The sequence below is a fragment of the Chiloscyllium punctatum genome, chromosome 1 (assembly GCF_047496795.1).
Source record: "Chiloscyllium punctatum isolate Juve2018m chromosome 1, sChiPun1.3, whole genome shotgun sequence".
Classification (NCBI taxonomy): Eukaryota; Metazoa; Chordata; class Chondrichthyes; order Orectolobiformes; family Hemiscylliidae; genus Chiloscyllium; species Chiloscyllium punctatum.
The window spans coordinates 23,656,906-23,680,303 of NC_092739.1; the positions used below are offsets into that span (position 1 = coordinate 23,656,906).

At 42.0% G+C, this 23,398-nt stretch overlaps 1 protein-coding gene across 1 annotated transcript in view; it reads right to left on the reverse strand.

Moving 5' to 3' along the window:
• Positions 1-23,398, reverse strand: part of ablim2 (actin binding LIM protein family, member 2) — a 407,210-nt gene that overhangs the window by 180,295 nt on the left and 203,517 nt on the right. The window contains exons 7-8 of the mRNA XM_072577791.1: positions 21,315-21,402; positions 7,350-7,408 (exon numbers count right to left, since the gene is read on the reverse strand). Of these exons, the coding sequence (XP_072433892.1) occupies positions 7,350-7,408; positions 21,315-21,402 (147 nt within the window). The remainder of the gene's footprint in view (positions 1-7,349; positions 7,409-21,314; positions 21,403-23,398) is intronic.

The window sequence follows — 23,398 nt, forward strand, 5'->3', positions numbered from 1 at the left end:
GCCTCCCCTCCTTACTTTCAACATTCCATATAGCCACGTACGGTCGCATGATTATTTATGGAATACTTTTTCTTCGATGTTTATTAACTGTTGGATATATGTTTGTTGGATTCATGTTTTACTCCTTTTCCTTGTACTCTAAGCTATATTCAAAAAAGCTGCTCAGTGCAGTGTGACAGGCAAGTTTAAAAATAATTAGATTAAAAGTGTTATACAAAGAAAAATTGTTCAAATTTTAAAAAAGTAATTAACCAATGCAACAAATCAACACATCTATATACAAAACTCATCATCCATTTTTTATAGAGCGGCAAGGAGAGAGGGCGGAGAGAAGTGAGGGCTGCCAGGAAGGGAACTGTTTTTAAAGAAGCAGCAGAGGGAGAGGCCACAGTGAAGCACAGGGGACTGCTGGGTACATATTTGGGCAGTGGCTAAATCCCGAGACACCACACATGTTGCTAAGGTAAGGCGTTTCAATTGATATTTCTTGTGTATCGTGTGATTGATTAAAAGTTTACTATTAGTTGGTTAGTTGAATAAGACCATAGAGACGTACTAGAAATTATTTAACTTATAAATTTGTATAAATTAATTAAATAAGTAGAGGTGGCTGGACAGGTGATGTGCTGTAGTTGTATGATGAGGGAGCTGGCTGATCCCATTGTAAACAGCAGTGACCATACCTACAGTAAGTGTTGGTTGCTGTAAGAACTCTGGTTCAGAATTGATGATCTGGAATCTGAGCTTCAAACACGGCGGCACATTCAGGAGAGGGAAGAGTTACCTGGACGCTTTGTTTCAGGAGGCAATTAAGTAATTCAAATTCAGTTAGTGATCAGGAACAACAGGGTGTGACTTAAGTGAGGCAGATAGGGGGATTGAGTTCAGGAGCGGAGGAGCCTCAGCCCTTGACCTTGACTAACAGGTATGAGATTTTTGCTCCCAATATAGATGAGGAAAAGGTTTGTGGACAGGATGAGCCAGCTGACCATGGCACCATGGTCATTCAAGAAGGGGGAGCAAAAAGACAAGTAGGTATTATAGGGGATTCTATAATTAGAGAGACAGATAGTATCCTTCACAAGCCAGATCAGGAGTCCTGCATGATGTGTTGCTTGCCTGATGCCAGAGTGCAGGACATCTCCAACCGGCTTGTAAAGATATTGGAGCGGGAGGGAGAGGATCTAGTTGTTGTGGCCCACATTGGCACTTACAACATAGGCAAGGCTAGGAAGGAGGACCTGTTTGGAGAGTATCAAGCACTAGGAAGCAAATTGAAGAACAGGTCCTCGAGGGTCATAATCTCTGGATTACTGCCCGAGCCATGTATTAATTGGCACAGGGATAAGAAAAGTAGGGAAGTAAACACATGGCTAAGAGATTGGTGTGGGAAAAAGGGATTCCATTTCATGGGACATTGGCATCAGTTTTGGAACTGGAGCAATCTCTACTGATGGGACAGTCTCCACATGAATCGATCTGGAACCAGTGTTCTGACAAAAAGGATAAATAGGTTGGTCACTAGGACTTTAAACTTGCAAGTCGGAGAGAAGGGAAAGGGAAAGCCACAGGAAGTATTGAGTCAAGTAGAAAGAGAAGCAGCAGGTTAGCATGTGTGCAGGGTTTAAGTTCAAGGCAGACTAGGAATGAAGCAAAAAGAAAGGATTACTTAGGACATATTACTAGAGTTGTTGGAAATCATGAGGATAAGAAAATTAGCATTAAGGCACTTTACCTGAATGCTTGTAGTATTTGTAACAAAGTACATGAATTTACGGCACAAATCATCTTGAATAATTATGATGTGGTGGGCATCACAGAGACGTGGTTGCAGAGCATTCAGGACTGGCAGTTAAACATCCAAGGATTTACAATTTATCGAAAAGACAGGGAGGTGAGCAGAGGGGGTGGGTTTGCCTCGTTAGTTAAGAATGAAATTAAATCTATGGCACTGAATGACAGAGTCAGAGGATGTGGAGTCTGTGTGGGTGGAGTTGAGGAACCACAAAGGCAAAAAAACCATACAGAGGGGTCAGGACCAGGGGCACAAGATGTACCAGGAAATAGATCTAGCATGTCTGAAAGGCAAGTCACGGTGATCATGGAGGACTGGGTGAATAATGTTGCTGGTGGATCCAAAGAAAGGGAATTCATGGAATGCTTACAGCATGGCTTTTTGGAACAGCTTGTGATGGAGCCCACAAGGGAGCAGGCATTTCTGGACTTAGTGCTCTGCCATGAGCCAGACTTTATAAAAGATCTTAAAGTAAGGGAACACTTAGGAGACAGCAGTCATAATATGGTAGCATTTAGTCTGCAGTTTGAAAGAGGGAAGGCAAAATCAGATGTAATGGTGTTCCAGTTAAATAAAGGTAATTACAGGGGTATGAGAGAGGAACTGACGAAAATCGACTGGAAGCAGAGCCTAGTGGGGAAGATAGTAGAGCAACAATGGCAGGAGTTTCTGGGTGTAATTGAGGACACAGTACAGAGGTTCATCCCAAGGAAAAGAAAGATTATTGGGGTGGGGTGGGGGGGTTGGAATTAGACAGTCATGGCTGAACAAAGGAAGTCAGGAAATGTATCAAAGTAAAAGAGGGAAGATTGGGAAGACTACAAAAACAAACAGAGGATAACAAGGACAGAAATAAGGAAAGAGTGGATCAAATATGAAGGTAAGCTAGCCAGTAATATTAGAAATGATAGTAAACGTTTCTTTCAATACATAGGAAACAAACAAGAGGTAAAAGTAGAAATTGGGCTGCTCCAAATTGATGCAGGAAGACTAGTGATGGGAAATAAGGAAATAACTGAAGAACTTAATAAATACTTTGTGTCAGTCTTCACAGTGGAAGACATGAGTAATATCCCAACAATTAAAGGGAGTCAGGGGGCAGAGTTGAGTATGGTAGCGATTACAAAAGAGAAAGTGCTAGAAAAGCTAAAAGGTCTAAAAACTGATATATCTCCTGGCTACATTCTAGAGTTTGAGAGAGGTGGCTGAGGAAATAGAGGAGGTGGTGGTTGTGATCTTTCAAAAATCACTGGAGCCAGGGCAAGTCACATATGATTGGAAAATTGCTGTTGCAACCCCCTTGTTCAAGAAAGGATCAAGACAAAAGATAGAAAATTATAGGCCGATTAGCCTAACCTCGGTTATAGGTAAAATATTTTAAGGATGAGATTTCTAAATTCTTGAAAGTGCAGGGTCAGATTAGAACAAATCAGCATGGATTTAGTAAGGGGAGGTCGTGCCTGACAAACCTGTTAAAATTCTTTGAAGACTTAACAAGTAGGTTAGACCAGGTAAACCCAGTGTATGTTATCTATCTAGACTTCCAAAAACCCTCTGATAAGGTCCCTCACGGGAGGCTGCTGAGTAAGGTGAGGGCCCATGGTATTCAAGATGAAGTATTGACATGATTTGAGGATTGGCTGACTGACAGAAGGCAGAGAGTTCAGTACAAGGTTCTTTTTTGGAACGGCAAATGTTTACAAGTGGTGTCCTATGGGGTTCAGTGTTGGGGCCACAGCTATTAACGTTATAAATTAACAATTTGGATGAAGGGACTGGAGGCATTCTGGCGAAGTTCGCCAATGATACGAAGTTAGGTGGACAGGCAGGTAGTACTGAGGAGGTGGGGAGGCTGCAGAAAGATTTAGACAGTTTAGGAGAGTGGTCCAGGAGATGGCTGAAGAAATTCAATGTGAGCAAATGCGAGGTCTTGCACTTTGGAAAAAAGAATACAGGCATGGACTATTTCCTAAATGGTGAGAATTCATAAAGCCAAAGTACCAAAGCGATCTGGGAGTGCTAGTCCAGGATTCTCGAAGGTTGATTTGCAAATTGAGTCCGTGATTAAGAAAGCAAATGTAACATTGTCATTTATCCCAAGAGGGTTGGAATATAAAAGCTTTTGAGACTTATTAAATCTCTAGTTACACCCCATTTAGAATACTGTGTCCAATTTTGGCACCTACACCTTTGGAAGGTCATATTGGCATTGGAGCATGTCCAGCAGAGATTCACACAGATGATCCCTGGAATGGTAAGCCTAACATCCGGTGAATGGCTGAGGATCCTGGGATAGTATTCATTAGAGTTTAGAAGGTTGAGGGGAGATCAAATAGAAACTTTCAAGATAATGCATGGCTTAGAAAGGGTGGACGCTGAGAATTTGTTTCTGTTAGGTGGGGAAACTAGGACTCGTGGACACAGTCTTAAAATTAGAGGGGGTCAATTTAGAACAGAAATGAGGAGTTATTTCTTCAGCCAGAGAGTGGTGGGCCTGTGGAATTCATTGCCACAGAGCGCAGTGGAGGCCGGGACATTAAATGTCTTCAAGGCATTGATAAATTCTTGATCTCGCAAGGAATTAAGGGCTGTGGGGAGAGTGGAGTTGAAAAACCCATCAGCCATGATTAAATGGCGGAGTGGACTCAATGGCCAAATTACCTTAGTTCCACTCCTATGTCTTATGCTCTTAGAAGATAAATCATCAATGACGTTGCAAAACATTAAAATCATCAATAAAAATATGGGTGAAAGTCAGAAACAGGAAAGGACCAGTCACTTTATTGAGAGTTTTCTACACCCCCCAAAAGCAAGAGGGGCAGATTGGGAGGCAGATTTAGGAAAGGTGCAGAGGTAACAGGGCTGTTGTGACAGGTGACTTCAACTTCCCTAATATTGAGTGGAACTTCCCTTGTGCATATAGTTTCATCAGGTGTGTCCAGGAAGGATTCTTGACTCAATATGTAGATAGGCTGACTAGAGGGGAGGCCATTTAAATTTTGTCCTAGGCAATGAACCAGGTAAGGTATCAGATCTCTCGGTGAGAGAGCATTTCGTTGATAGTGATCACAACTCCCTGAAGTTTATTACAGTCATTGAGAGGGATGAGAGCAGACAATATGGGGAAATATTTAATTGGAGCAGACGATATAGGAACATATTTAATTGGGGGAGGGGGAATTACAATGCTATTAGGCAGGAACTATAGAGCATAAATTGGGAACAGAAGTTCACAGGGACATGCACAACAGAAATGGGGAGGTTGTTCAGGGAGCACTTGCTTCAAGTACTGGATAGGTTTGATCCACTGAGGCAAGGCAGGGATGGTAGGGTGAAGGAACCTTGGATGACAAGGGATGTGGAACATCTATTCAAGAGGAAGAAGGAAGCTTAGTTAAGTTTCAGGAAGCAGGGATCAAACTTGCAAGGTAGCTTACCTTGTAAGAGGGCATGAAAAAGCCTTGGCGGATAGGATTAAGGAAAACCCCAAGGTGTTCTACACTTATGTGAGAAACAAGAGGATGGCCAGAGTGAGGTTAGGGCCAATCAGGAATAGTAGTGGTAACTTCTGCCTGGAGACAGAGGAGGTTGGGGGTGGAGTCATTAATGAATACTTTGCTTCAGTATTCACTAGTGAGAGGGACCTTGTCATTTGTGAGGACAGCATCAAACAGGCAGACGTGCTCAACAGGCTGATGTTAAGGAGGAGGATGTGCTGGAAATTTTGAAAAACATGACGGATGTCCAAGGTTACTCCGGGAAGCAAGGGAAGAGATTGCTGCATGTTTGGCGATGACCTCTGCATCTTCATTGTCCAATGGAGTAGTACCAGATAATTGGAGGGTGGCAAAATGTTATTCCCTTGTTCAAGAAAGGGAATAGGGATAACCCTGAGAATTAGAGACTAGTCAATCTTACCTTGGTGGTGGGCAAATTATTGGAGAGGATTCTGAGAGACAGGATTTTTGATTATTTGGAAAAGCGTAGTTTGATTAGAGATGGTCAGCATGGCTTTGTGAAGTCATGCCTCACAAGCCTTATTGAATTCTTTTAGGATGTGAGAAAACACATGGATGACAGCAGAGCAGTGGATGTGTTGTATATGGATTTTGAAAAGATGCTTGGTAAGGTTCCCCTTGGTAGGCTCATTCATAAAGTAAGGAGGCATGGGATACAGGGGAATTTGGCTGTTTGGATACAGAATTGGCTGGCCCACAGAAGACAGAAGGTGGTAGGAGATGGAAAGCATTCAGCCTGGAGCTTGGTGACCAGGGGGCTCTGCAGGGATCTGTTCTGGTACCTTGATTATTTGTGATTTTTGTAAATGACTTGGATGAGGAAGTGGAAGCATGGGTTAGTAAGGTTGCCGATGACACAGAGGTTGGCAGAGTGGTGGATAGTGTGGAAGTCTGCTGTAGGTTGCAATGGGACATTGACAGGCTGCAGAGCTGGGCTGAGAAGTGGCAGATTGAGTTCAACCTGGAAAAGTTTCAAGTGATTCAGTTTGAAAGGTCAAATTCTATTGCAGATTACAGGGTTAAAGGCAGGAGTCTTGGCAATGTAAGGGAACAGAGAGATCATGGGATCCATGTCCATAGATCCCTCAAAGTTGCCATCCAAGTTGATAGGGTTGGCTTTCATGGCAGGTGAAATGAGTTTAAAAGCCGTGAGGTTATTCTGCAGCTCTATAGAACCTTGGTTAGACCACATTGAAATATTGTGTTCAGATCTGGTTGCTTCATTATAGAGGGGATGTGGAAGCTTTAGAGGGGGTGCAGAAGAGATTTACCAAGATGCTGCCGAGACTGGAAGGCATGCCTTATGAAGAAAGGTTGAGGGAGCTAGGGCTTTTCTCATTGCAGCGAAGAAGGATGAGAGGTGACTTGATAGAGGTCTACAAGATGATGAGAGGCACAGATAGAGGATGTGAGAAAACACATGGATGACAGCAGAGCAGTGGATGTGTTGTATATGGATTTTGAAAAGATGCTTGGTAAGGTTCCCCTTGGTAGGCTCATTCATAAAGTAAGGAGGCATGGGATACAGGGGAATTTGACAGGCTGCAGAGCTGGGCTGAGAAGTGGCAGATTGAGTTCAACCTGGAAAAGTGTCAAGTGATTCACACTTGAGAGAATTTTCCCAGGTGGAAAATGGTTATCATGTGGGGGCATAATTTTAAGGTGATTGGAGGAAGGCTTAGGGGAGATGTCAGAGGTAGGTTCTGTCCACTGAGAGTGGAGGGTGTGTGGAATGCACTGCCACCGGTGGTAGTAGAGTCACATACATTAGGGACATTTAAACTCTTGGATAGGTATATGGATGATAGTAAAATGAAGAGTATGTAGGTTAGTTTGATCTTAGATTAAGACAGCAGCGAGGGCTGAAGGGCCTGTACTGTGCTGTACAATTCTATGTTCTATGTTCTAAAAAAATTCTGGCAGAACTAATAAACAGCAATAAATTTTTAGGCTTGAACAGAAATAGTAGGGAATGATGAATATTGATACTTTTTAAAAAGTTAATAACAGATTTTACAACATTTCTTTGTCCTTACCTTCTGCTTTTCTTCTGCCCTGGCAGCCTGTTTACAGATGGGATGCCAGATTAAAGTACCTGAATCAAATTAGAAACAAACAATAAAGTCACAGCGATGAAAAAATATTAGTAATTATCCACTTTCTCTAAATAAAGTGAATAGTTTTGTTAGTTATATTTAAATTCGCACTTTAATTCTACTTATTTTATAGCTTTACTTCAGTTCAATAAAGGCCCCAATGCAACTAACCTGGGAGAATCATCAATAGTGTTATTACAGCAAATTAACATTATGTATATGTTTAGGAAATATATGCAACTAGGAATTCTGTTTGCTATTGTAATAGGTCTGAGCTAAAATGAATGAATAACTCCAAATGGGAGGATTACAATACACAAGCAAAAGTGTCTTTTTTTGGAACACTGACCACGCCAGTTGGCATTTAGTGAAGAACAGAAATATGTAAAATGTACCCCAATATAGAAGTAAAATAAAATATTACTTTATCAGAAATATATTTTGAGCTATAGGAAATCTATGTCAGGGATAATTCTGCAAAACAGCCTCAAAATTTGGGCTCTTGGAGCCCTAAACAGTGGAGCTAAATGTATCATTTTGCCAAAAATGTCAAGTCATTCTTAAAAATACATAGCTGAACAGAGGTTCAGCAATAGGAAGAACAACCTGTCCCCACTACATCCCCACTGTCAGTGTGTAAAGTATAGGAGAGGTGCATGATGGATGGGCTGCAAGCAAAAATGGGTGCTCCCAAATGTAATCCTCATGGTCTTAAACTTAAACTCCTGGCTCTTTGATGTACCGGGTATAAGAGAGCCAACATAGGAGTTACTGCTGCCAAAATTTGAGAAAGTTGACTTTGCCTGAAATTCCATAAAATTAGCAAGATAGATTGCATCAAACAGCAGCCAGTAGTTAAAGAAGGTGTCTCACCATCTAGGAGAAAGTGAGGACTGCAGATGCTGCAGACCAGAGTCGAAAAATGTGGTGCTGGAAAAATATAACAGGCCAGACAGCATCCGAGGAGCAGGAGAATCGACGTTTCGGGCATAAGAAGGGCTTATGCCCGAAACGTCGATTCTCCTGCTCCTTGGATGCTGCCTGGCCTGCTGCGTTTTTCCTGCACCACATGTCTCATCATCTATTTCGGGCAAGTAGGAATGAAAAGTATATACCAAGCTTGCCAGCAACATCACTGTTTTTTCATTTAATGCATAGGTAAACCAGAAATGGCCATGTGGAGAGATTGGTATTGAGGTGCAAACTGGAGTGAAAATTTGAGGAAGAAAGCAGAGCACTGGATTAACTTGTTTATTTGCAAAACAGCACGTACTTAAAGCGATGATTGGTATATTGTAATGAAGAGCAAATTGGCTTATGCAACATAGGGGAAAAAGAAGCTGGTATAGAAGACCTAACAGAGTCCTAAGTTAGAGCACAGAGGAACACCATTGTCTGAGTACAGAGAACAGATGGTTGTAACCGAGTATAGTCTCTAACATCCCAACTATCTCTCTCACCTTGTTGAAAGTTTAATGATCTCACTCAGTCAGCAAAGTCTTTACATAAGAACAAAGAGGTAAATAGCTGACTAAGAGGGAAGCACACAGATACTTATAACAAAATAATCAAGCTTTGTCTTTTGGTGGAACATGAAGCGTTCTCCTTGTACCAGAAACAAAGTCACTTGCCAGCACCTACATGGTATCTTGTACCGTGTGATGCGTGCTACCATATCAAAGTCTCACTTGACATTTTGCATTCCTTCCACAAACTCTGACTTAGAATACAATGACTTAGAATATACGCCACATTCACCACAATTAGTTTATTCAGGCATTTTTACTTGTTTTCCCATTGTAAAGAAAGTTTATTTTTATTTTTGTTATTTGCAAAATTGTGGGCTGAAATGAGAAAGAACTATTTTAAAATCAGCAACTCACGAATCTGACTTATCTCCCAGTTTTCCTTTACCCACAACTTATTTCTTCCTGTCTGTTTGAAAGTGTATGTGTAAGTAGGAAATTAAAAGGGGATTAGAGTTTCAATTTGTAGTGGCACATGCTAATGGTTTATAAGAGATTACTTGTAAAAAAAAAGTCATTCTTGTTAAGTACAGAACCTGGTCCATGCTTCTGTCAACCTGTGTCCAAAAATTAGGTAAAATGGGAATTTTAAACTCTAACTTTTGTGACAATTCCAGGTATAGCAAGACATGATATCCAGTGAGCCATTAACACTAATGTTACCAGCGCAAGCCTCTATCCCCTTTCTCTGATATACTTATCTAGTGTACATTTAATTGTATCTATACTATTCACTTAGACTTTCCTTGTGGTTGTGAATTCTACATTCTTACCACTCTTTCGATAAAAATGTTTCTTCCAAATTCCCTGTTTGATTTCTTGATGACCACCTTATACTGGCAGCCCCAGTTATGCTCATTCCCAAAAGTGAACACAGTTTTTCTTCATCTACTCTGACAAAATTTTTATCAAGTTAACGACTTCATCTCCCAGCCTCTTTGTTTCAAGAGAAAAAGAGACATACTCTGCTAGAAATTCTTGACATAATTCTATGCTCAGCAGCTTTCATTTACACTCATCCATTGATAATGCACAAATGAAAGTGCTCATTGTGTCATCACTTGATGTCTAACAGCGCTCTACTGAAATTAGTGACCCAGAAATAAAATTGTGCAGTGGTCAGACCATATCATTTGCAACATTTATTTGCCTTTAAAATGGTCAGCAGCATCCAACTGAAACCAGAGCAAAACAACTGACAAGGAATAATTGCAACAAAGCAATTGTGGAGGGGAGTGTTGACAGCTTGAGGGGAAGGGCAGTTGATGGAGGAGTGGGCTTAGCTGTCCTATTACAGTGTAATTTCTCTCACATTCTCATTGGAGTAAAAACTGTTGGAGCTGTTAATTCCACGCTTTCAGTGCTCCTTGTAGTAAAGCACAGATACATATTAAGAAACTCTATTCATCCCTGAGTTTTGAGCAGGACTGGGTGAGAGGCACAGAGAACACCCTGGAAAAATTGGCAAGAGATGCTGGAGGAGAAAGTGAGGACTGCAGATGCTGGAAATCAGAGCTGAAAATGTGTTGCTGGAAAAGCGCAGCAGTTCAGGCAGCATCCAAGGAGCTGGAGAATCGACGTTTCGGGCATAAGCCCTTCTTCAGGAATGAGGAAAGTGTGTCCAGCAGGCTAAGATAAAAGGGAGGAGGGACTTGGGGGAGGGGCGTTGGAAATGCAATAGGTGGAAGGAGGTTAAGGTGAGGGTGATAGGCCGGAGTGGGGGTGGGGGCAGAGGGGTCAAGAAGATGATTGCAGGTTAGGAAGGTGGTGCTGAGATTGAGGGTTGGGACTGAGACAAGGTGGGGGGAGGGGAAATGAGAAAACTGGAGAAATCTGAGTTCATCCCTTGTGGTTGGAGGGTTCCTAGGCGGAAGATGAGGCGCTCTTCCTCCAGCCGTCGTGTTGCCATGGTCTGGCGATGGAAGAGTCCAAGGAGCTGCATATCCTTGGTGGAGTGGGAGGGGGAGGTGAAGTGTTGAGCCACGGGGTGGTTGGGTTACAACCAGACGGAAATGTAGCATTTCCATTGAAATGGAAGGAATGAAGAAACTCTTGGGAAAAATTTTAAAAATATGCAGTGATATTTGTCAGTTAGCTCAGTTGGCTGGGTGGCTGGCTTGCGATGCAATGTATTGCCAACAGTGTGGGTTCAATTCCCAGACTGGCTGAGGTTACCACGAAGCACTCTTCTTCTCAATCCCCATGGCTGAAGAGTGGCGACCCTTGGGTTAAACCACCAATTGATCTTGCTTATTGATCTTAAATATTTACAGTGTAAGGGCCACAGCCTCACTGACCAGCTCATGAGAGGTTTCAGTCATGTGGAGTCTTGCTCAAAGTAGTTAAACACTTAGAGTGTAAGCAGTGAAAGCTCAAAAGGAGGCTAGACAGGAATTGTAAGGAATGGAAGTTAAAGGGCACTGCTGTCGGGGACACTGGTAGGACCCAAGGGGAAGGGAAGGAGAAACCTGGGATGCCAGAGGAGAGTCCCAGTGAAAAGGTAAAGGTGACAGGGTCATGGAATTAAGGCTGAGGTTGGAGAATGAGCAGCTCAATTGAATAAGAGGATGGTGTAAGATTGAGACTGGACAAGAGGAATTGGATGGGAGCGAGGTCTTGGGGAAGAACAGGAATATCAATGGAAATACTGAAAGGGGTCTACCATAATAGGAGAGGCTGAAGGAGGACAAAGTGGTGTTACAGAAGAGGAAAAGTCCATCTACAGTTATAGGGTGAAGTACGTATTCTAAAGGGTGAGGATAGATGGTGAAAGAGATGATGTAAAAGTTTAAAACCCCAACATCTCCCTCTAAGTTGTGTGTCACAAGAAGGAGACTCAGAGAATGTACAGTGCAATTGAGAAGGGCTCCAGATGTACTTGTATGTGGTTCTGCAGAGTGTAAATAGACCCTACTGAGACAACCAAAACAACCTGAAAAATACCATTGCAAGAGCATTCAGTTAAGAGTTCTACAATAAAGAGACATTATCAATGCAGAATAAAGGTGATTAAGTTACTTCAGTTCCAAGCACCAGCTCTTCAACCCCATCCCATTATTCATTAACCTTTGACACAAACAGCACCTAAGAATCACAAGCAGTGCTTATGGTCTTGAGGTTATTCATCATTCAGCCATGCAGGTGCATTAACAGGCCTGCTTATTTGAACGTTAAGGATTTGGGAATGGAACTGTGATGCAGGATTTAGATTTTAAGGTTGTAAGACTATATTGCATGGAAGAATGAAGACCACCAAACGTCAAGGTGCAAACTGCAGCATACATGTAAAGCAAAATGAATTCCAAAGCCACAATCGTCCCACACATGGTAGCATCAGGAAGAGAAAAAACACCACTGATAATTAAGGATGGACTTCACCACATAGGTGACTGTAAGGCAAGCTTTCGCACAAGACATGAACAGCCTGAAAAAGACCAAAGTGCAGATTGACTCTGTTAGGATCTCAAAGGGAAAACAGAAATCTCAGTCCTGATATTTCTTCACAGCTCAGTACTTCAATGCCAGATGTTTGCCCAACCTAAACATGCTGCTGTGTTAGCTTTATTAAATGAATGAGAAGAGAAAGAAGTATTAATAAATAGTGAAAGCAGGTTCCACAGGCAGTCAGCATCAGTTAGAAGAGCAAACCAATGTAGATTAGTTAGATTAGATTACTTACAGTGTGGAAACAGGCCCTTCGGCCCAACAAGTCCACACCGCCCCGCCGAAGCGTACCCACCCATACCCCTACATCTACATCGACCCCTTACCTAACACTACGGGCAATTTAGCATGGACAATTCACCTGACCTGCACATCTTTGGACTGTGGGAGGAAACCGGAGCACCCGGAGGAAACCTCCCGGAGGAAACCCACGCAGACACGGGGAGAACGTGCAAACTCCACACAGTCAGTCGCCTGAGGCGGGAATTGAACCCGGGTCTCCAGCGCTGTGAGGCAGCAGTGCTAACCACTGTGCCACCGTGCCGCCCACGAATGTTACAGAGGCTGAGTGCTGACAGTTTGGATTTGGTTCTTCCTCTATTACAGGGGAAGAAGCTATCTGTTTTGTGAGCATCTGGTTAGGCATTAAATCTATTCTATCCCTAAAGTTTTAAAGAGTACAGGGAGTAAGTGATAACGTTTATATATATTATACATTATAGGAAGCAAAGAACTGAATAAATTGTTTATCTTATTATTTAGAAAGTTGATTAAAGATGGCAGGACAGAGATGGTCATAGGTGCAATATCTGGAATCTTGTGGATACTAATGTGATCCCAGGCAAACAAATCAACAGTAAATGTTTACAAATTGAGAGGTTTCAGCTCATAGAATACGAGGTGGGAGCTGAACTACAGACACTGCAACAAACAAGGGAGGGCAAGGTTACCTGGATATTTTATAGCAGTGGTCACACCCCCTAGGATAAAGCCATCGAATTTGGTTAGTGCTCAGGGTAAGGAAGGTATGACAGTGTGAGATTGTGAATGAGACAGATAAGGGGAAAGCTGAAGTGCAGGGACCTCAGCCTTTGCAATTGTCCAACAGATCTGAGATTGATTCTGATTATTTAAATGAGTAAAAGCTGTAGGGTGGAATAGATAACTGACCATTAACTGTGGGTAGGAAGTCACTCTAAAGCATTTACTTGCTTCACTGCCAACTGAACCTGCATGTTAACCTTAAGAAAATCCTGAATTGGGTCTCTTTGTTTTTCAGATTTCAGAACACCTGCCCCATTTACAAAATAGCATATTTTTCCGATCAATATGTATAACCTCACACTTTCCCACACTGCATTCCATCTGCCATTTTTTGCCCACTCTCCTAGCCTGTCCAAGTCTTTCCAACTACTTCCTCAACACTACCTATTACTCTACCTTTCTTTGTCATTTCCAAAATTAACAACAATGCCCTCAGTTCCTTTGGCCAGATCATTACTATATAATGTGAATAGTTTGGTCCCAACACTGACTCCTGGGGAACTCTACTAATCACTGACTGCCATCCTAAAAAAGACTGCTTTATCCCCACATTTTGCCTTCTGTCAGTCAGCCAATCCTCTAACCATATCAATACCTTGCCCCTAAAACTATGGGCTCTTATACAGCAGCTTTCTGTGCAGCACCTTGTCAAAAGCCTTCTGGAAATCCAAATAGATCATGTCCACTGGCTCGCCTTCATCCAACTTGCTCACTACCTCCTCAAAAGAATGATAACAGATTTGTCAGCATGAGTTTCCCAAGCTGTGTTGACTCAGACCTATTTTACCATGTACTTCCAAGTACTCTGCAATCTCATTCTTAAAAACATAGTCTAAAATCTTAGCAATGACTGAGGTTGAGCAAACCAACCACAATTTCCCATCTTCTGCCTCCCTTCCTTCTTATACCAGGGCATTACATTAGCCGTTTTCTGGAACCCTCCTTAACTCCAATAATTCCTGAAAGATCACCAGCAATGTCTCCACAACCTCCTCAGCTATCTCCTTCAGCAACTTGGGGTGTAACCCAGCTAGTCTTTATAATTTATCTACCTTCAGACCTTTCAGCTTCCCCAGCACCTTCTCCTTGGTGAATGATACTACATTCACCTTTGCCATCTGTTGAAATTCTGGTATGCTACTGTCTGAAGACATGAGGATTGATGCAAAGTACCTGTTCCTTGTTATTCCTTTGTTCCCCCATTACTACTTCTTCAGCATCATTTTCCAGCAGTCCAATGTCCATCCCTGTCTCTCTCTCACCTGTTATATGTCTAACAAAAAAACTTTTGCAATCTACTTTTATATTATCAGCTAGTTTACACTTATATTTTGTCTTCTCCCCACTTACTGCTTTTTTAGTTCCTCTGCTGACTTTATAGGCCTCCCAATCCTCTGGCTTCCCACTAATCTTCACCACATTATATGCTGCTTCTTTTTATGCTGTCCCTGACTTCCCTTGTCAGCCATGGTTGCTTCCCTTTGGTCTGTTATTTCTTTCTTGTGATAAATTTCTGCTGTGCCTCCTGAATTACCCCCAAAAACTCCTGCTAGGCTCTCCTTAGAATCAACTCTAACCAGCTCCACCCTCACGTCTTTGTAGTTAACTTTACTCATTGTCATACCATTATATCTGATTCCAGCTTCTCCCTCTCAAACTACAGGGTGAATTCTATCATATTGTGGTCACTGCTTGCTAGCGGTTCGTCCACCTTACACTCCTTAATCAAGTCTGCCTCATGACAAAGTCCAAACTGGCTGTTCCTTACTGGGCTCTACCACGAGCTGCTAACCATTTCATAGAAATTCCATGAATTCCTTCCCTAGGAATTCGCTACCAACCTGATTTTCCCAGTCCACCTACATATTGGCATCCCCCATAGTAACTGTAATAGTGCCTCTCTTACATCCTTTTCCATCTCCTGATTAGTTTCTGTTCCATAGCCTGACTACTGCTAGGAGGCTTCTACATTACTCCCATCAGGGTCTTTTCTATTCTTTGCGATTCCTGAATTCTACCCACACAGACTCTTTATGATCCTATAATGCTAAAACGAAATTTCATTTCTTATGAACTATGTAACCTTGAGCCTCTGCCCATCTGTCTGTCCTGTTGATAGGATGTGTATCCTTAGATACTTGGTATCCTTGGTTTGTAGGTTTGCAGATGACACTAAAATTGGTGCTGGAGTGAATAGTGAAGAAAGTTATCTCAGACTACAATGGGATCTTAATCAGGTGGGTCAATGGGCCGATGAATGATAGATGGAATTTAGATAAATGTGAAGTGTTGCATTTTGATAAGGCAGGACTAATAAACTTAATGGTAGGGTCCAGGGGAATGTTCAGGGTGCAGGTTCATAGTTCCTTGAAGGTGGAGACAGGGTAGTGAAGAAGGCATCAGTGCATTGAGTAAAGGAGTTGAGAGGTCATGTTGTGGCTGAACAGAACATTGATTAGGCCATTTTTTGGAATACTGCATTCAATTCTGGTCTCCCTGCTATTGTAAAGATGTTGTTATACTTGAAAGGGTGCAGAAAAGATTAACAAGGATGTTGCCAGGATTGGTGTGTTTGAGTCAAAGGGAGAGGCTGAATAGACAAGGGCTATTTTTTCTGGAGCTTCGGAGGCTGAAGTGTGACCTTGCGAAGTTTTATAAAATCATGGGTGGCATGGAAAGGGTGAATAAGCAAGTTCTTTTTCTCATAGTAAGAGAGTCCTAAACTAGAGGACATAGGTTTAAGGTGAGGGGGAAAGATTTTAAAAGGATCTAAGGTGCAATATTTTCACGCAGATGGCAGTACATGTATGAAATGAGCTGCCATAGTAAGAGGTAGAGGCTAGTACAACATTTAAAGAGCAACTGGATTTGTATATGAATAGGAATGGTTTAGAGGGATATGGACCAAATGCTGGCAAAAGAAATAGATTAATGTAGGATATCTGATCAGCATGGACAAGATGGACTGAAGGATCAGTTTCTGTGCTGTCTGACTCTCTGACTCTATTTAGTTCCCGCCAATTTCAAGCTTCGCTACAAACTCATTTATTTTATTTCGTATGTACGTGCATTTAAGTACAACATCATTAATTCGGTGTTGACTGGGCCCCTGTTGTCATGGGTGCCTCTTATCTGTTGCGCTTTAAGTTAGCTTTCTGACCTTTTCCATGTGCTCTGCCCTATAACTTGTTCAGGAAATTTGAATAACCTCTCCTAACCCCAACCCCCCCACCCCATCTTTAACTAGTCATTGCAACCACCCTATTTTGCCTTTCCATTAGATCCTGTTCCCAGACTGATTCAGATGGAATCACAGAATCCCTACAATGTGGAAAGAGGCCATTTGACCCACTGATTCTGCATCAACTCTCCAAACAGCATCTAACCCAGACCCTGCTCTCACCCTATTCCAGTAACCTCGCACTGACATGGCTAATCTACTGAGCCTACACATCCCTGGAAAGTATGGATTGATTCCCAGGGGCAATCCACCCGTCTTGCATGTCTTTGGACTGTGGAGGGGGAAACTGGAGGACCCCGCACAAATGCATGCAAGCACAGGAAGAATGTGTAAACTCCACAGATAGTCACCCAAGTGAACCTGTGTCTCTGGTGCAGTGAGGCAGCAGTGCTAACCACTGAGTCACTGTGCTGCCCTTGGAGGTGCAGCTTGTCTTGACTGTACAGTTCCCTCCTGTTCCAATACTGATAGCAATGCCCCATGAAATGGAACCCCTCTTGCCCACACAATTCTTTTAGCCACATGTTTACTTTCCCGATCTTATCTACTTTCGGATTTGCACATGGGTCAGGTAATAATCCTGAGCTCACAACCTTTGCGATCCTGCAGCAGTAGTGTTTTGACCAACAGGGTCCACTTGATTCTTGACTTGAAAACATTGAGTTATTTTGTTAGTCATTTTAAGAAAAAGATCTTGCTCCCATCGTGTGAATAATCTCCTGCTCAGTTTTCTAGCAACAGCTTCAGTATAGCGTTATGTGGGCTTACAAAGGGTTGGATTTAATTGATTCAACTTTTATTTGCAAAGGGCATTCATCTATCACGGGGATGTAGAGGGAGACACTACTGACTGATAACTAAAACCCAAACATATATATTTTTCTGTTTTGTAGAGGTGATGCTCCTCCCGGAGGATAACAGTGAATAAGAGCCTCAGTGCTCTGTGCATTGCTGCATATGAGTGTCTAGTTTGAGCAACATCTCTCAAGCTAGTTTATAAGGGAACCATACATGGTCAGAAGTCTTAACATGTTGAAAGAGATGACAGGATTGTCATAAAATGTGCTACATTTATTTCAAGTGAAATGTATACGAAAGATTCACAACTGCATGTCCAAAATGACTTCTGTTAGCTTTCTTTTCCTACCGTTACATCTTTGTTTCAACTTAGCTTACTGCAACTGAACTTGAGGAAGCCTGTTGACTACTTTGGCACCTTATCTTGGGTGGCTTTGGCAGTTCCTTCTGTTTGGCTGGGCCTAGAGATCTTCAACTTGCTGAGGGTTTCCCGGCAACCTTCTCAGCTCGACCCAATGATATGTTTGCGTACCCTGAAAAGGGGAAGTGGAGTGAATGTCCATCTCTGGAGTGTCCTGAGATGACAGACTAGCACTCAGTAATGGTCAGTCCTTGTCTCATATGGGGCACCTGGTGGGAGATCAAGGCTGCGCAGCTGATGAATGAATGCAGCCATGGCTTGAGCAATGAAGTGATAACCCTCACATACATCCGGTAGATACTGACTATTTTGCTCATCCTGAGGCAGCTACCACCTGATTCACACAGGCAGACATGCATGCTGCATCCACAATATCAGACTGAACTTGGGCAGATTGCTTTGCCCTTTGTTTCAGTCTGTAAATGATCTCTGACCCCCAGAGACATTCCTCTTACTTACCTCTCCATCGGCTCATTAATTACCAAGTCCAGAGACTGATCGCCCGTTTTGGATTCATGGGGAGAATGCTCTCCAGCAATCATCAGAGTGTGAGACCTCGGCAGTTTCATCTTCCTGTAGCTCAGAGTCTGTGCAAGTGCTGTGTTCACCAGAACATGACCTTAGCCTATTCTAGATAGATTAATCATTAGGTGAACGTCTCTGTGTTGGGGGAGGGTGGGGAGGGAAGGCCTTGCTCATGCATCCTCTGGGGGGGGGGGGTCATGACTCTCATCCTCAGGGGTGTGCAGTAAGGTAGATAGACCTGTGGGCTGGAGCTCTTCTTCTTTTAGTCCTCGTCTGGGTCTGGGATTTTGAAGGCTGCATAGAAAAATTAAGATTTCTAAGTTGAGCTGCCACCTTTGTCCAAGGTTTTATTATGACTTTGCTGCTTAACGTGCAGCTGGAATAGCTGCTTGCAGGGTTTCTCATTAGGTGCTGTAGGCATCCAATTACCTTTTCAGAACAGGCACATTCACCTTGCTGCCCTGCCATCCTTGTTGCCTGTTCCTCAAAGAAGGTCAGGAGGCTTATGAAGCAAATCTTCCCTCTGTCTATCGACTATACATACATGCATGTTCTTCTCTTCCAGGAGAAATGCATTCGGAGGCATTAGCAGGGGTACAAATGTACTATATGATTGATGGTGAATAAAGAGAGAGGGAGATGTTATAGCCCAAAGCTGTGATTATTCTTGCGTGTTACATGGAGATATTTTAAAGTTAAAATGTTCCGACTGAAAGTCTGTCAAAGAGCTAAAGATGATGCAAAATTTTATATGAGGTGCATGCCTGAGACACCTGTGAGCTGTTTTGTGTCTGATTCCATGCAAGCCTTTGGTAAAAGTCACCAGATGTGCACTTTCTCCTAGTGGTGATGAAAGGTCATTGAGCTGAGTGTTGATGCTCCTTTTCTGTTTTACGTGTGATCCTTGGCTGATGTATGAGCAGTAGTGGCACTGTGATGCAGGTAGCTCTAGCTCAAAGATGTGACAGATATTGATTGTACATGGGGTATCTAATGGAGATGTTTTTCATCTAATTTTGTGTGTGACAGTCCTCAGTAGTGGCCCCCTTCTGAGTTTAACTTGCAATAAAAGGAGCAAGAAGGATCGAGTATACAGTGGTACCTACCCTGTACAATGTAGATTAGTCTTCCTTTTGCAGCACACTAGTCAGATTTCATTGACCTGTCGAAAGGCTGGGGACACCTCAACCAGCTTTGTCCAGGCTGCCTTCATCAATCATGATGTCCTCATGTTGCCATTCCCCAGGAAAGAAGGGAAATTTCCTTCTCTCTTGGATATTCTTCAGAAAAACGTGTAGGGCAGCATTGCTGAACTGTGGTGCTTTTTTTTTCTGGGTCTCTCCATCTCCAGCTGTGGATGGGGTGATGACCATAAGTTGAGTGATGCCCTTTACACCAGGAAACCAGAGAATGCAGATTGGCAGCCTTGATACAGCTAAGTAGAGACATGACATTGCAGCTCCTGGCTGCAGTAGTCTTGTCACAAAAGGATGTTAATGAAATTTCAGACATATCTGTAAATTTTGCATGTTCTATCTATTCAATGTGGCAGTGGTTGGCATAGCAGTGGAATCTACTGCCCTGCTGCCTCCCAATATGACAGAGGGTTTTAATTCTCTGCAGCACTGCCTGGAATAGGTCACAAATGCAGGAAATTCTGTAAATCTGGCAAGTCAATGTGGGGACACCAACTGTCAAGTATCAAGTGGATTGTAAAGAATGTAGTCAGTATTTTGGAAGAACAAGGATTTAAGAATAATTTCAATTCTGTACGTTCTGTTGTCCAGTTTATTATTAATGAGCAGAATCCTACTTCCAGTGCTCGTATTTGTGGTTCAGATGTTGTATCCCTCTAGGCAACATAATCAAATGTTGCATGAACTTGCAGATTCCATTACCATCATAGAATCAAACTCCCATGCTTTGACCCTCTCATAATATTCCCCTTTCATTTCCTTCATTGTTGCTATCAACATACTTTTACCTCCTTCATCGGCATTCAAATATTGCTTTAGAAGTCTAATACAAATGCAAATTTTTGATAATATTTTGGGACAATTATATGAATGTTAGGCTGATCATTAGAAACAAACAAGATAGATAGCAGAACCAAAAAGCAATAAATGAATATGCTAATTTATCCCAAGTGTGGAAAATGGCTGTCGACAATGATAATTCCAAAGGAGCAAAAGTCTAAGAAGTTCTATCTAAAATGGATCAAGAACTATACGGGTGTATAACTGAACATCAATTCACTAGTTTTCAAAATGGAGCAAAGAATCTAATTTAGGGAGTGAAGAAGCCAGTCAAAAATATTAAAGAACTTAAGAGTTGTGGAAACAATCTTCACAGTTGCCTGCAAAGGCCCTGTGAATTTATTAGTAAGAGGATTAGTGTGTCTCTTTGGCTTGTTTTAACTACTGGTCTTTAAGTAGATAGAGACCATTATATAGAGGTAAATGCTTCTTGCAGTTTCACGCAAAATTGTGAACCATAATTTTCTATCCTCTCAAAACCTTTGAATCTCCGAAGGCACCTGTCCAATTGTAGCAATAGTGCACAATGAAGTAGCTTGAATTCTCAAATACAGCAGACTAAAACTACACTTTTCATTTTTATTACTTAATTGAATAATAACTTTTGATGCATTCCTTTATATTCCACTTTCTTTCTTTGAATTGTTTTCAATTATATTAACATAAACAGCGTTTGTTCAGTTCTGCATCTGGCTTTATGCAGTCAGAACCCTGACCATAACACAACCCCACTTCTTTGGAATTCCATATGATCTCACAAAGCAACATCCATGTCAGATATTTCTCATTGCAGCAGGTACCAAGGGCTTGAGGCTGCCTTGGGCAGTCTGATTATGACCTAAGCAGAGGATCTTTCAGGAACATATGTACCTTGTAGATACATTTCTTCGCCTTCTGCAAACATCTCTTCGCACCTGGCACATCGTGCACAGTCTGGATGGTAGTGTTTTTCTCCTGCCTTTAATAAGAAAATTAGGTAGAACAGCATCAATTCAAAACATTAAAGTCAATCAGATTGCTTCAACTGTCAAACATAAATATTCAGAAAATACTAGCAGCAAGATTTTTTTTCCCCAAATGGAATTTCAGTATCCGGTTTCTGTGAGTCTTCTGATTGATTACCGTTACTTAAATTGGGGGAAGTCCATCCCAACACTCGACACTCTGGAAGTTGCCAGTCCTAGTGTAAAATTAATGTAATCCCTCCTATAGCACACTCAATGATCCATGATCCTGTAACATCAAACAAATCTGAAATCTATACTCTACAGCATAAGACCATTCTAATGTAAATCTGCAGATTGGGCAGAGACATTCCTAGAAATCTCTCAGCTGATTTGATTAAACAGTTTACACCATCCAGAGTTTCTCAATATATCAATTCTGATAGAAGGCAGACATGGTTCATCCTTGAGGAAATGTGTTTGTTAACTGTCAGAGAACACTTCAGTTAACTGACTGTCACTGACTGCACTTTGAGAGGTTTGCTTTGCTTATTAGTCAGATTGTAAGAACCTTTTCAAGCTGATTTCTGACTTCTGACAGTGTGTCTATGTGTCTCGATTGCTTAGTTGTTTAAAACGTCAAATGTATTGTCACACGTTTACACTTTTTCTATTGCTGCCACAGTTATTTTCCCTGAAGTGTCAGAGGATGAGGGGTGACCTTATAAAGGTTTATTAAATCATGAGGGGTGTGGATAGGGTAAATAAATAAAGTCTTTTCCCCAGGGTGGGCAGTTTAAAACTAGAGAGCATGGGTTTACGGTGAGGGGGAAAAGATTTAAAAGGAACCTAAGGAGCAACTCCTTCACGCAGAAGGTGGACAGTGTATGGGGCAGGAAGTGGTGGGGGCTGGTACAATTACAACATTTAAAAGGCTTCCAGATGGGTATATGACTAGGAAGGGTTTGGAGGGATATAGGCCAAATGTTGGCAAATGAGACTAGATTAACCTAGGATATCTGATTGACATGGACGAGTTGGACCAAAGGGTCTGTTTCCATGCTGTATATCTCTATGACTCTATATCATGTGGTGAATATGGAGACCAAAAGCAAAATGTAATGGACAACACATAGCAATCCCACAACCAATGAATCAAATCCATGTTCTGCAGGCCTGCTACATCCAACTGTGAATGGTGGTAGTTAATGAAACAATTAACAGGAAGAGGTAGCTCCATAAAGATCTCAAAAAGACAAGGCTGATGCATTCACATCCATCTTCAGTGAAAATGAATAAAACATCTTAGCCTCCTCTTGAGGTCCCTAGCTCTTAAGGTCACAGATGCCAGTCTACAGATAATATGATTATCTGCAGTCCTCACTTTCTCTTACTTTTGACAATCAGCAAAGCAATGGATGACATTATCAATAATGGTATCAACTGGTAATAACCTGCTCCATGAAGCTCTTTTGGGTTTTGACAGGGCAAACATACTGCTGACTTTATTAAAGCCTTGATCCAAACATGGACAAAAGAACTGAACTCCAGAGGTGAGGTGAAAATGACTGTCAGAGAGTCTGAAAGCACAGAAGAGGCCCTTTGCCCCATAAAGTCTGTGTGACCTATCTACAATACTCCTCATTTCCAGCACATGACTCATAGCCTTGAACGCTACGACTTGCTAAGTGGTCGTCCATATACTTTTTAAAGGTTGTGAGGTTTCCTGTCTCTACTACCCTGCCAGGCAGTGCATTGCAGATTCCTACCACCCTCCTGGTAAAAAGACTTTTCCTCAAATACTCTAAACCTCTCACCCTTCACCTTCTCCTTGACATCATCTCAGAGAAGACCAGGTAAAATTGAATGTAGCCAATGGGAATCAGAGAAAGCTCTCTGCTGAAGTCATACCTGGCACAAAGGAAGATGGTTGTTATTGCTGGAGGTTAATCCTTTAAGGTTTTTGTGAAGATCTGTAGCTCAGATTGTAGTTGGAATTGTTGGTCAGTT